General features: G+C 37.4%; 1 protein-coding gene across 9 annotated transcripts in view; it reads left to right on the top strand.

Annotated features, from left to right (window-relative positions):
- The window catches only part of EVC2 (EvC ciliary complex subunit 2), a 71,845-nt gene extending 58,597 nt beyond the window's left edge, over positions 1-13,248 (top strand). For all 9 annotated transcript variants that reach the window (XM_017727636.1, XM_017727635.1, XM_017727638.1 and 6 more), the window contains 6 exons: positions 392-619; positions 2,348-2,556; positions 3,881-3,968; positions 8,427-8,620; positions 9,515-9,613; positions 10,102-13,248. In XM_017727636.1, the coding sequence (XP_017583125.1) occupies positions 392-619; positions 2,348-2,556; positions 3,881-3,968; positions 8,427-8,620; positions 9,515-9,613; positions 10,102-10,375 (1,092 nt within the window). In that variant the 3' untranslated portion in view covers positions 10,376-13,248. The remainder of the gene's footprint in view (positions 1-391; positions 620-2,347; positions 2,557-3,880; positions 3,969-8,426; positions 8,621-9,514; positions 9,614-10,101) is intronic.
- The last annotated feature ends 1,892 nt before the right edge of the window (positions 13,249-15,140 follow it).

Here is a 15,140-nt window from a genome sequence, read left to right as displayed (position 1 = left end):
CTAAACAGAAGGGTGTATTTTATCTTTCCATTTAACCATAGTTAACCATGGATTTATTTGTATTTCTAGCTTTTAATTTTATTATAATAAAAATTATATAGACCCTCTGTTTTGGGTTAGCATTTAGTATTAAAGTTTTGATTACCCTAAAAGAAAGCCTGATCTCTATACAGTATTTGACTGTACTGTAATTTTTTTTTATTACAGTATAAACTTGGAATTGAAGGTTAAAAGCACTTCTTAAAACAGTGTATTGCATTATAAGATAACAGCATTGATTTCTTTGCTGTTATAATCCTCCTTGTTAATTACAGACTGCCAAAATCATAAGTGTGCATGTGAGAGTTTCTGTTAATCTTTCTATCTTTCGTGTTCTCATATTTTTTTTTAGATTAAGTACGAGTTGCAGCTTGAAAAAGAGTGTCACCTGCGCAATCTGGAAAACAAACTTGGAGAGTTTATTGCTTCTGTAGCCTTTCAAAAAACTGTTAAAAAATCCAAAATGCTGGAGCTGCATACTGCTATCATAAATGTGCAAGCTTTGCTCTTTGAACAACTGAACACATCAAAAACCCTGTCAAAATTGGAATGTATTCAGATTTTAGAAGCACATAATCCTGTAAGTAATGTAATTGTTAAAAGAAAAAAATCCTGTTAGGAAACAGCAACTGTTAGAGCATCTTTGACTTAACTGCTGGTTTGCAGATTCTGGTGACCCAGACTTTAATTTCTGTGTGTGTGTGCACTTTAATGCATTCAGTAAGACATAAAAAAAAGGAAAGTCTTAGAGACAAGGATGATTGTGTATTATTATTTTTTATTTTTGTTATAGTTGCATGCAGTCAGAGTAGTATTTTGGTGGCTACTTAATATTTTATTGATTGAAAGAAAGTTGAGAAGTGGTTGGGAGTCATGACTTGAATAGTAAATTGTTGTGACTGTCTTACAGAAGTGCTCATGTTATAATGCTGTCCATATGCAAAATCCATAACCACACAATATGCTTCAGTTGTCAAGTTTTTAGAGATTATCTATACAGCCTTCTACCGATCTCCCTGCAAGCACACTCATGCAGTTAAAATAGTAGGAAATCTGGAAAAAACCTCTTCCCTTCACCATATTTATTACATACTTGATATGTGCCAATTTTCTAATCCTTTTTTAATACTTCAGTGCTCCATATTCACAAGGATGTTTTTTTTCTACATCTGCTATTTGAAACCATCCAAGTGAGGCTTGGGGAGAGCATTGGAGTAGAACAAACAAAATGGGTTTTTGAGAAAAACCTCTTTGCTAGAGGGCATCATTTGACAGCTATTGCTGTGAAAATTCCTTGTTAAATTTTAATGTGGTCATCTCTGCAGAGTTTCTCATAGAGTGACAGCTAGAATGCTTATATGCCTCCAGTTTTGCTTAAATTTGTATTAGATCTGTAGGAAATAGTAAAAGTTGTTTGTAGACAGAGTATTTTTGCCTTTTATGCAGTAAGTGCAAAGGGGCTTTTCAGAGAAGTGACTTTTACCTTCTCTGTCCTTGAATAGGTGAAGAAAAAGGATTGAAGAAGGGGCAGAAGTGAGACCTAGAATAGCTAACACTGAGTTAAATACAGCTGATGAGGCAGAGGAGTAAATTGAAATTAAGCATTTCCTTTAAGGTACTGGTTAGCAAGTGGGGCTTTGAGATAGTAAGCAATGTAAAGGTTGAGGTGAGACAGCAGTGTCATTGGAAATGGGAATATGAAGCCTTCCTTCTGGCTAGTTTGACTTTTTGACCAAAGAGAGATCTTTAGCAGGGGGTTTTGGGTTTTAACCTTTTGATTTTGGTTTAATACACAATAACAATGAGCATTGTATTTTAACCCTAACTTATCAGACTAGTTGTGAATTACTACTGCCTTTTAACTTAAATCCATTTGATATTAGCTGTTAGTTTGGACTAACTAAAACTAGTTAGTCTGAGTTTCTTAAGCTATTTCAGTGGGTTTGTGCAGCTTACAAATGAATTTGAATGGTGGTGTTCCTTAGTTTTGATCTTAGCCATGCTGGCAGTGTACTTGCTTGATGTCCTCTACTGTGGAAGGTTTCAGAGAGCGTTGAGTTTTAACACAATGAAAATTGAGTCGTAGCTTTCCTCGTTGTTCTGATATTCATGATGTACCAGACGTGTTTACTGAAGCTGTGCAATAAATTGAAAAGTGTAATGACTGCAAGTGACTGGGTAGAATAAGAAATTAATAAAGTAAGATCAGAAAAACCTGATACCATCATCTTTTTTCTTCACTCCAAATGAAATTTGTTCTTTCAAGTTAAATTAGAACTTTTTATCATCATGCATTTTCAACTTCTAGGAGATTGAAGAACTTGACAGGAAGCTGGAGTATGAGATGTTGCATAAGGAGTCAGCACAGCAGCATCTAATGAGTAGGCAGAGATGGATTCTGGATGGTTTGGGACTCTCGAATGAAGCTGTGGACACAAATGCAGAAAGACATGTGACAGTTCTGTTAAGACAGGCCATGAATAAATGTAGACAATTTATAAACCTGTACCAGCAAAGGTAAGTTCTTTGGTCTCAGGTTTTACTGTGTTACTGCAGTTCTTAAGGACCATAAGATATCCTGGAGAAACAGCAGGCGGAATGTTCTGCTCTGTTGGGGAGGGACTGTGCATCTGTGTTTGAACACTGTCGCCTTGTGCTGTAGCCCAGAGCATAACTGAGGAGTCTTGGGAATTTTGAAATAAGAAACATGAAATAATAATAACTTAGTAGCATATAAATCGTGCTGTGTTGCATGGCAGTCACCATTTTTTTGACAGGGATAATGGAAAACTAATGATACTGCTAAGCAGTAAGGAGGAAAAGAGTTTTAATCCTCTTTGTCTCTCAAGAAGATAGGTAGGGACTTCAGAGATACTTGATCTGCTGGGGTCAGAGGAAGTAGCTGAGACAATTTAAATTGAATTTTCATCTACATTGTTGTACTGTAGACTGAATTCCCTGGCACACAATTATTTTTGATGAGATGTATAAACTCTTCTTCAATTTCAGTTTTCCCTGGACAGTTTTTAAGTAAAGAAATCAGTGACAAATAAAATGCCTCTTGGGAGGTATATAGAAATACCTGTCTTGTCATAAAGACTGACTAGCAAAAATGGGTGATAATTTGCAAAATTATTGCAGCCTTTTGTATTACTTTCATTAGGGTTACAGGAGGTAGAAATGACATTTCCATGTGTATTGCACAGTATTAAAAGCGCCTGTTTTAATTCTGAAAAGGCTGGAGCCCTACTCAGTTTAGATGAACAATTTTCCTGTTGCAGAACTGAAGAGTCAGTAGAAGATCAGATAAATCTCTGCAGGAGTATCCACAAGCTGGTAATCTATCAGGGAAGCCTTCAAAGAAACTGCAGCTAGTCTTTACCTGAAAATTTACTGGAAGAAACAAGTTTTGTACTTTTGTACATTACAGGTTTTGTGCATGATGTCATCATGTTTTGGTCTAGAAAAAAAAATCACCAGCAGTGAGGAAGTTAACTGTTTAATATCATATTTCAGCTACAAAAAGATCCACAACTTGCCTTAAAGTGTGGTGATGAAATTTAAAGAAGAGGATGGGGACAGGTTGAATCACATTGCTTTGGAATGATTCCAGATTTGAATTGTGTGCAAAAGCATAGTCTAAGATTCTGCTCTCATGTTTGCTTGGGGGTTCAGGGAAGAAGGGAAGAGAATTTGGCATATTTTAGAAGTTAGGCTGCTCTCAACAGCTTTGCTGACAGACAGATAGGCTTCCTGAATGGGTGACCTTGAGATTTTGTTTCCTATAATACAGTCATTGCACCTGGGAAGATTTCAATGTTAATTCTGTCTTTCACTTCAGCTTGAGAGATGAGCAGTGGAATTGCATGGTGCTTGAAGATCTCCTGGAAAATATAGAAATGGATGCATTTTTGGCAATTTATAGTCAGGTAAGCATGAAATTGAACAAAACTTCCAAGTTTAAATTACAGCTGTGTCTGGATATCAGCTTTTCTTTTTAGGGAACCATTACAGATGTATTCAGAGTTACTCTCTGCTAGTAGTTGCTACCAGTTTTCAGCCTATACTGTCAGTCACTTCAGTTAATTCTGACCTACTTTCAGCCTTTTGAATTTTACTGAATTATATTTCTGTTTGTTCTTTTACAAATCCTTTCAGTCCTGTTGCATTTCATTCTGTGGAGAACTAAAGTGCCTGATTTTCTGGTAAACAGACAGATTTGCAATTTGATTTTCATGTAATGAAACAAGGGTTTTGTTTAGATTTTGATGAGTGTTAAGAATGATTTGCATTGACTATGTTTCAAAATTAAATGATAGCAGGACTGCTACTTAAATTTTCTAGTATCATTGTTTTCAAAACAAGTGTCTTGTCTTCTGGTAATTTGCTGTGTGTTGACTGCTTGTCAGTCCTACAAAGGCCTTAACAATGAATTGCTTGACTGACCCTAGTTTTTATCTGCAGGCCTTGGGTGTGATATGTAGCTAGCATCAAAAAAGACCTGGTGGGGCAGCTTTCTGTGTCCAAGTATCTCACTTCCCAGGGACAAGAGTGGTCACAGTCCCCCTGTATCATGAATTGGGAGCTTCAGAGACCACCATGTCAAGGAAGGACCACTTTAGTCTAAGGGTCTCTCAGCTTTTCCTGTGTCTTAGTTTGTTTCTGCTGAGTCACTCCAGAGGACCTGTTCCATAACCTTACCAAGCACTGAGGTCAGGCTGACAGGCATCTAGCTCCCCAGATCCTCCTTCCAGCCCTTCTGGGCTGATGGGGGTCCCACTTGATAACCTCCAGTCAACAGGCACCCCTCCAGTTAGCCAGGATTGCTGGTAAATGATAGAAAATGCCCCAGTGAACACTTGGCCAGTTTGCTTAATGCCCGTGGGTGGATCCCGTCCAGCCCCATAGACTTCTGTGTGCCTGAGTGGTGTAGCAGGTCACTGACCATTTCCCCTTGGATTATAGCAGTTTGTCTTCCCATGATGCTTGTTAAGTTTCTCTGATGCAGATACATTGGGAAAGGGCTTCTCAACAGCATGGCATGTATTTTGCAAGTTGAGAGGTTAAAATCATTGTTTTGGAGATCATATATGCGTGCAAACAGAGTACATCTTCATTTTCACAGTACCCTGTCCTCTTTGCACCGTAGTAGGTGAACAGTGACCTTTAATAATTGTAAATCTTGACATGTTGAAGACAGAGATTTAAAAGCATCGCTGTCATCTCACTGCACTTGAAAAATGGGGTACGCTGCTCGCTATATTCTTGGGGTACTTGTTTCATTGATAAGATTCCCTGAAGAAATAATTTATTTGTGTAAATATGCATCAAATATACCATTGGGGTTTTTGTGTTTGTGTTATTTCATAAAAAGTGTAGCCCAGAGATACCCTGCAACATATTTTATTGAAATGCCATAAAACCTATACCTATTTACCCTGCAGATATATAAAACAAAATTTCTGTTTTCAGCAAGTATAATAGTATACTCCTAACTATAATTCCAAACCTGACTACTCTTAATTCAACTGTTAAGAAGTATGTCCTTAGTAGAATATTAACTTACTAATTTATTAAGGCTCACAATGTTACACAGTCCTACTTTTGGATGTACTTATAACACATTACATTGACAAATGTTAGGAAACTATAGCTGTCTTACACTTACTCTTTTCTTTAAAGAGGATTTTCCCCTTTAGACTAGTTTTCAGACATGTAGATGACATTGAAAAAAACCAGGTAAGTTTCACTTTCCTGTATTTTATGTTTCAGCTTACATCCTTATCAAGGCAGATACAGGTCAGTAAGAGATTTGCTTGAGTGATAGTGAGTTCAGGATTATAAGCCTCTGGCTGAGTTGTTACTTTTGAATAAACTCATGGCTGTAGCCCCAGATACACTAATTGCATTTTAGATACAACAGACGATGCAGGCAGGCTGGCATTTGGAAACAGCACAGGAAGCTTGAAACACAGCATGGCTTGAGTTCATTGATTCTTGCATCAGTTGTTTAAATACACATTGCTCAGTGCAAATACTTAAAAACAGTTCTGCTGTTTATAAGCTACCATTCATTCCTGGTTTTATTTTGTCAAGATTCTGGGAATACAGATGAGACTGTTGGTGGCACAAGTAGCACTTGTATCCATTTGTTATTATAGAAAAATGAATTCCTGACCTTTGTGGTATTTTACCAATAACATACTTGAAGAATCAAACTCATGCCATGCTGGAGACTTTTGATCTGACCATTCCTGTGTTTACTTACATGTTCACTTCTTTCAACTTCTGCAAGCTGCTCTGGGTAGCTGTGAGCACCTGCAAACGGTGCTCAGTGCTGGCGCATGTTCACACACCAGCGCTCCCTTTGCTGTACGTCTGTCAGGTGCAGCTGGCTGATGGGCACCTGTGCCACTTTTGGGATTGTTGACAGCTTTGTGGCATCCTACAGAATTGTTTACTTGTCAGTTCTGCTGTGCTAGAAAAGTATTAAGGGTTGCCTCTCAGTCTAAGTCATACTTGGCAGAAAGGTAAGGGTCAGAGAAAAAACATTTTAAAGAGGAAACTGCTACAGAAGGAAGCAGTACTAAAGTCATTATGTACATCCATATAAAAATAACTGGTTTAAAGGTCCTGAAAACATTAGCCAAAAAGAGCAGAATAGGTCTCAAGAGATGTCACATTTATTCTCACTTAATGTTGTATTTTGTAGGTTTCTAGAAGAACAGTTTTTAAAGACCAGAACTGCAACACAGTACTATAGAAGTTAGACTTAAGTGTCTGTATTAAGATTTAAGCTCCTATTTGCATTCCTCTCCAGAGGAGAATCAAATAATTTCTTCCACTAAGCAACCTGAGCAAACATCTTTTTGGTGTTCAAGTCTGGTGACTCCTCAAGCTAAAAATATTTTAAGCACTGCATCAATTTACCAATCTTCTCATCAGTCTTAGGATTTTGTCTTGCTAATTCTGTGTGATCTCAGTGGTTTCCATGGAATATCTGTAACAGCACTGAAGAGGCCGTGACTAGTTTTCCTACCTTTTGGAGAGGAGTTCTCTGCTTGAAGAACAATTATGGGAAAAGGAGGTTGATTGATTTCTTTTATCCTTTCTCTGCAGCTGTCTAAATTTGATTTAATACTGCCTTGCTTTGTTTCTTTCAAAGAAGAAGATTCAGTTAATCCAGGGATCTCCTAGGTGCATTCACTCCTCTGAAAGTTGTCATGTAGAAAAAGAGGCAGGGCTCAAATGTTTGCTGCGACTTTTTGAAACCACTGTGGACAGAGAACCTGGCAGTCTTCCTAGATGGTGTGACCTTGTGGGGTTTTATGTGACATGGGCTTTGTAGTTATCTCCTCCATCAACACTTAGAGGAGGGTCTGCAGAGTGCTGATAACTCAGCTGTTGTGAATCATCTTGAGTGTTTGGAATGTCTTGCCTAGCTTCAGCTACCTGAGTTACATGTATGGTTTGAATAGACAACAACAGCTTTTTTCTGGCATTCTTTGAAACATTTACCTTGCTTTCATTTGCCTTACTCTTTTCTTTCCATGTAGTTCTCAATATTTTGTAGACTTTCATATTTGATACGCATGAGGGATCTGCAGAAACAGCCCTGGGGACACAGTATTTATGACAACAGTGCAGAAAATAGCAATGGAATGTTGGTGTTTCAAGTGGGGCAGGAAATGGGGCTGGCTGAGTGTCTGTGGAACAACTAAATTTGAACTCAGTCTGAACATTATATGAATATGCTTTACTACTGACCTTTGGGCCAAAATGGATGGGACATTTGGAAATAAAAAAATACCACCAAAACAAAAGTAGGTGTTTTCCTTCACCTCTTAACAAATGTTACAAGCTGTTCTCTGAGCTTATCACAGAATCTGGTGTTAAGAGAAGCTGAACAGTGAAGTGGTTAACCATGACATGTAAAGTTTTTTGAGGCTGTTTTTCTCTCTTTAATTTTACAGACCAAGAAATGCCATATTGCTTCCTTGCTATCATGAAAGGATTTCCTTATAGTAGTAGAATACATAAATGAGCTAAGCCTTACATGTTAGAATATAGTTGCCTTGTGACTTTCCAGATCAAAGGGCATCAAGTACATGCCCTAAGAAAATATGTGAAGATCAACTGGTTGTTCAGCATTTACATTGTCTGAATCCCAGATGAAATGGACAGCCATTATACATGGGCCAGTGTAGGTAGAAACAGTGAACATGGAAGTGTGACCACTTTACACCAAAATTGTCACTACTAAAATGACCTTCAGTAATATTTTTTTGTTTCCATAATGACTATTTATTTAATAACAGTAATTAAAAGTGGCTAAAATTTATTTTCAATGTTAAATTTATCTGTCTTCTACTCATTTAATTCTTTAGGAGCTCCATCTGGCAGGGTATTTAGCTAAACTGACGAGGGTGCCAATGGGGATGTTGCACAGGGTCTTGAACTTGTTGCTGCCCTCCAGCTCACAAAGTGAAGTTCTTTCTGTCCTCGATTCCATCAGTAAATATTCAGATGGTGTTGTTGAAAGTGACAGTAATGCAGACGAGTCTGGCAGCTGTAAGAAAAGGTAGGTGTGATGTTTTCTGGTAGACCACTGCAAGACAAGATTGTTGCTTTACCTGTATATGTATTTGCTGGACAATGAGATTGACAGCTATAGAAAGAAATCACAGGTGCATAAGTTTAGTTTTGAAATACTTTTCTGGGGTAAAAATACTTTGAAACTGCTACCTTATTTGGTGAAATATTTTAACTACAATAAATTGATTGATAAAAAGTTAAAAAAAAATTTAAGTACATTAATTAAACAGTTATTCATAATTAATAAATCCTGTTCTGATCATCTTCTTTCTGTTGCCTGGAGTTTGTTAAAATACTTTCCTTCCACTTTTTTTATTTATAATGTTCACAACACACCATGTTTTAGGTGTCTGTAGTTCTTAAAGATGTAAAGGAGATACTCCTTCCTAGTAATGGAAGCTGCAACCTTGCAGATGTCTGTCCCTTTGTAGTCAATTACTGTAGTTCCAAATGGCCACTGTGTTTCCCTTTTCTCACAGAGACTGGTAGACTCTCAGGGCCTTTATCACTCCACTTTAGCCCCATCAACTCGAGCTGAAATCTGTGCAGTAACACCAAGGGATGCTCCTGGACTTGCTCTCCCAACTCCCTGCCATGACTTGGGAAGGAGACAAAAGCAGATGGTGTGGCACTGAGCCCTCTAGTTGGCAGATGTGGGTTGTCAAGGAACAGATAAGGGTCCTTGGGACCATGCCCTGAGCTGTGATCTTAGCTGATTTAAATGATTTGTGGCAGGGCAGCAGAACTGCTTATACACTCTTAATGACTGTATTTGTGGTATTGCTGTCATGGGTTTGGTAGCTAAAGTCAGAGAGGGGAGAAAAATGTGTGTATTTGGGGATTTGCTGCTGGGAATTTTTTTTCTTTCCTGCCCCCTCAGGAGGAACCAAGAGTTATGGCAAACACTGGAGAACAAAGTAAGGCAAGATCTGATAAACAGTTTAGAAAAGATCCCTTCTCTAAACAAGAGAAAAGACAGGTAAGGAGAAAACCAGAACAAACATCTGGGGATTTTCTTTGTTTGTTTTTTTATAGTTTATTTAATGTCCAGAAATTCTTCTTACAACTGTTAGAAATCAGAAAGTTAATTCATAAGTATGTATTTTCTAATACTGTTCTATTTGGTGCTTGTGTTTCCTACAACATATTTACACATAGTAAGCAATATAGTAAATACCTAAAAAGATTTTTCTGTACATATCCACAAAATTCTCACATTTTTCATATACATTGCTCATCTTCCCTATGTTAATTTATCATAAGGTTACCTTTACTTTTGCCATTTTGTATCTCATAAAATGATACATGAATTATTGGGGATTAGAATGAAAATTACAATTCTCTCAATTGAAATATGATTTCTTTAGCTTCCAAAGTCACCACTTCTATGTCAAGATATGATATAGGAAGTTATGCATGTTTTGCTCCAGTTTTCATTTTTAAACTCAATTTTTTTCATTAATGTAGCTTAATAAAGAAGAAGCAACTTGCTATCTTGGAAAATGCAGCATTCATTCATCTTGGATGTTCACCTGCACATCCTCCTGTGGAACAGCCTGATCCACCTGTTTCTCTGAACTCTGCAACTGCTGAAGCTATAGAGCTGTTAGACACAGGGGAGAAGATACTTTTGTTCCGTGAGCCAAGTGATCCATTACTTGCTTTGCATAATTTTCCAAGGAAAAAGAAAAAGAACTTTCTTAATTCTAAAAAGACTGCTCGTGCAAACATGGACTCATAAGAGCAACTTCCATTTAAAGTATCAATTAGGTAGGAGGAAGTTATTTAAAATTCAGTAAAATGATGAGAAAGAATGAAGTTTACGGTTCAAATAACATTTGTGTTGTTTTAATACGATTTGTCTGATATTGGAAATAGATGTAATTTTAGAATGGCACAGTTAGTGATGTGCGTCTTGCATTTTTTAATTCTTGTCAGTGTTTTGTTGCACTAGGTGAAATATGGGTGTTCTATGATGCACATTCTGGCAGGCAGGACTCTGTGTTCCTTCAGTACATTTTGGTCATTTTCGCACTGATTTTACTGTAGCTGTATTTTCATAATTTATATAGAAAGGTTATTTATTATATATAGTAGGTACTGGGTTACTATTCTTGTATTTATATTTTTGTGGTAAGCTGCAGTATAGCAGATGACATGAAGAGATGAAGTGGATGAACCACTTGTCCTCTGATTTAGTGTTATTCTAGTTAATTTACTGTTTAACATTGTGTTTCTAATAGGCTTTGCATGTTCCTTCTGCAGTCTGTGTTTTTACAGTGGCAGCTGGTAGTCCAGATCTTCAGCATATATTTGTGTACTTAGCCTTACATCCTGGAGTAACTTCAGCTTTTTGCTGTTGTTTCTAAACTTACTTTGGTTGAACTGTGAGTGTGGCTACAGTTTGAAGCTGTTAAATATTTACAACCTGTTGCAGTCTTTTTCTTGGTGAAGCAGTGGCACCACATTTGCTCAGTAGAAAAGCAAAAAATGTAAATGGGCATGTAATGCCTTCCGAAGCTCTTTTGATTGCAGTGCTGCCAATTTTCACAGTTTTAGGTGTTTTTGAAGTTCTTATTCCTGAATTTCTCTAAATTGATGAGAATATAATTTCACATTTCAAAAAGAGTTAATTTTTAAACTTTCTAGTTGACTCAAAGAATCCTATAAATATGAATCCTAAAAAGAGGGACAGGAAAAAGCTAATTCAAATAAGCACATGTATTTGTTAATATTTTATATTATTCAAGCCTGTTTTGAGGGGGTTTTAACTGTATTTTAATGCTATGCTCTGAGGGTACTGTGGTCATATATTTTGTATTTTTTCATGTGCAGATCTTCTGTGTCTTTTTATTAATAGGGTGCCATATTATTTTAAAAATTAAAATGTTAAAATGTATGTGTGTCTGCAGTTGGCGGCTTTTTTCCCCACTTCTCTGACAAGTTTAAATAGTCATCCCACAGTAAACAACAATTAGTGTTTCCTACCACTGTTAGCATCAGAAAATATATGCAGTAATTAGACTGACAATCCTAATTATTATTTGATTGCATTCTTCAGTCTTTTCGTGGAAGTATTTGCTGTCACAGAAAGAGGAGTCTGTCAGGGTTGTGGGAGTTCAGAGTTGCTGTTTCAGCGTGTTTGGTATTTGATCCCCAAGGCAGGGGTGGGTAAAGAGTAGGGTCTGTCCTGCCTTAGGGTGGGTCAGAGCTGTATAGGAGGAGCCTCAGGTGTTTCAGAAAGAGGTTTGGCCCTAGGCAGGGAAGCAACAGGAAAACCTGGACTGTGTTCATGGCTGCAAGGAGCACTTGAAAGCTGAAGTACCTTCTTGAATGTCAGTCTCTTTGACGATTTCTTTGCAAGCCCAGACTCTTCACTGTTACAAGATAAGAGGGAAATGACAGTAACGCATCACAGATATGACATGGAGGCCAATAGCTCTAATAGGTTACAATAATAAACTGCAGCATCTGAATATTGATTGCAGTATCAATTTATTATCCTTAATAAATAATCTCTATGTCTAGCAATAGAAAGCTGATTTGTAGCTCTCTCACACCTCATCACAAATTTGAAGCGGTTCAGTGATTGTAACTATTCTGGCAGGGAAAGTCATTCCCTGTTAGGAGTCACTCGCATATCATGCAATACATATTCAAAGTAACGTCCAGATCTTAATATCTCTTGTGCCTTATGAAAGAAGTACTAACTAGGACATAGCCCACTTCAGTAAAGAGTTGACTTATGTTCAGCTTTGAGTCATTCAGAGGACAGAGGAGGCCCAGCTGTTGATTGTGCAGTTTTGTGTCTTTGCCATAGGTATTACCATCCTTATTTCACAGCTGAAGTCTCCCAAAGAATGTGTGTGCTGGACAAGCCATTCAAATTCATCCCATTTGGCTTCACAGTCATCAATAAAAGAAGTAGTATAAGGCCAAATTCTTGAGTATTTGAAAGATTTCCAAATCAGTTGTGTTCCCCTGGAAGTTCATTGCTTCTTTTGTTGCCCTTGACAATTCTGTGTGTACTCCCATCTCCTTGCACAGTTGTCTTCCCTCAGTGTGAAGCCATTGGACAAGGAGCCAAAACATAGAACAAAAGTAACTGTCCTTGGGCACCAGTGCTTTAATCCACCCAGTAAAAAACCTGGCACAACTTACTGGCAATGGTAAATTTTATTGAAGAAATTATTCTCCATGCTAGACTAATTAACAGTAGCTTTGTTAGGATTTTTTTCAGCATGCACTTCAGTAATATTAGCTTGCAGCTAACAGCCCATGTGCCCAGGGTTCAGGATTTTCAGGAGGCTTAGTTACACACAGGCTCCTCAGCATTATCAACAACCCACCTTTCTGCTCAGCTTGCTGTATTTCTGGCTTGGGATATCTGGATTCTGGATTAGCATGCAATACATATTCCTCACTCTGTCAAGCTTTTATTTAAAAGATTACATTTTAAAGGTTGGTGCTTTTTTAATAAAAAGGATCCCACGTGGTAAAAAACATTTTAGGTAAGATGTACAAAAAATGTCCTGCAGTGATTGAGGTGAAAATGCTTCTGTGAAACAAGTGGGTTGAGATTTCTTATAATAAATTTATATTTAATTTCTTTAATCTTGATATTATGTATTAATTTATTATGAAGCAGAAAACACATGCTAAGCCTAATGAAGAAGATTTCATACTGAGAGTGAATAACTGGATGTTCTGGGAGAGACTGTGTCAAAGTCAATCTATTATAAACAAAAGTAAGAATACCTATATGGACCTGGCACTTCACTACAGAAAAATGTAAAAATGGAAGTAAAAGGGTTGACACTTCTGTGGAAATAATTGTTATTTTTAATAGGTAACTTTTATCTTCACTGATTGCTATAACTGTTTCGGGTTTAGATGAATTTTTAAAGTGATAATGTCTCTTTAATAAGATCAGTTTCTGCAAAATGCTTGTCTGCCTTACTTGAACCTGGGGAACTCATTCTGCTTTCTTTCATTATCTGGTATTTACCCAGCTGCTATTTTAACACCTTCATTTCTTCTGGGGAATGTTAAGTTTTTATGCTGTTACCTTTTTACAGCCCAGTGCCAATGATTACACTGCCTTTCGTCAACAGCTCCAGCTTCCCGAAAGACAGACAGTGGGATTTTCAAAGCATCAAATGCCAAGTCCACTCATCTTTGGCCTGTGCTGTGCTTACATAGCTGGTGCAGCCATAGGTGTACCAGCATAAAACTTATTTTCCTTGCTGAGTTATAGAAGCTATATTGTCACAGGCTCTTGAGGGCTGTGTGTGAGGGCTGTGCGTTGCAGTGTGTGAGTTCATGTGAATAGCAATATAGTGCAAGTGATGAACATTATCCTCCGAGCTGGGTGTTCCAGGTAGGATCTAGCCTTTTCCACCTTCTGTTGCTCCCCTCAAGATCTCTTCTGAAAATGACTGGCAAAGGCCACCAGCTCAGGTCTTTAGTGCTGTCTTTCCACTTGTTTTCTTGTTATTCACAGGGAGCAAGGCAGGGAAATTCAGTCAGACTCCACACTTGTGAAAGACTATACAGTGTGCTCACCATTTGCCTTTGTGTTGCAGACAAACTGTGACATTAATTTAATTTTAATCTCATTAATATATTTAATGAGAACAGTTAATGCCCACTTCTGTATTTGAGCAGTCTGTGCTTGTTGGTATATAAAACCACTAGTTATTTTTCTCACCTCATCCAGAACCTTGAGAGTCACATTGACTGAAAGCAATTTGTTTTCTCCAAGGTTCAGAGATTGCTCTGAAGAGCAGAAGACAGACATTTGGTTGTATACACAGGGAAGTGAATGTTGAAAAAGTCAACTTCTTTGGAGCATCTTCTTCAATTTTGGCATTGGGAGAAGCTATCTCGAAAAGAGACTGTGTATTTTCAACCATTTTTGTTTGAAAAAAGATAACAATAAGAAGATAAATCAAAACATGGAAGTGGCAGATATCATTCCAAGCCAAAATAGCACTCAGAGTATGAGGGGAGAACTTGGTAAATTTGAGCATTGCTGTTAGAATTTAGTCATCCTTGATACTGTGTAGTTGAGAATGACAGCTGGTTACAATATGTGAATGGCTTTATAGTTACTCAACTGAGCAAAAATATCCCTATGCAGTGTTTCAGGGGAAGTAAAATATTTGTTTCAGGAGTATCGATTGAAAGACCATTATAAAATGCCTTGAGTGGATAGATGTGCAATGTCTGTACTAATTGGGATAAATGTATAATTGTTTGTCATAATTTTCCAATATATTGTTGTTCTGCTTATGGCTTGACCATCACTAGTAATTAAATTTTGTCATGTCTGCCAGCAGATTTTTATTCATTTGCTGTTGATTGCTGGTAATTCATCACTCTAAAATTACTATCTTGGTCCTTGCTTTATCCTTTCCCAAACCTCCCTTTTTTCCAGGAGAATAAATATGTTAGAGATCGTGATGTTCCCTGATGGTTCAAACCCACGTGAATCCCCACTTTTT

Source organism: Corvus brachyrhynchos, unplaced genomic scaffold (assembly GCF_000691975.1).
Source record: "Corvus brachyrhynchos isolate BGI_N302 unplaced genomic scaffold, ASM69197v1 scaffold80, whole genome shotgun sequence".
Classification (NCBI taxonomy): Eukaryota; Metazoa; Chordata; class Aves; order Passeriformes; family Corvidae; genus Corvus; species Corvus brachyrhynchos.
The sequence above is the reverse complement of the archived record's forward strand: the minus strand, read 5'-3'. Positions and strand labels throughout refer to the sequence as shown.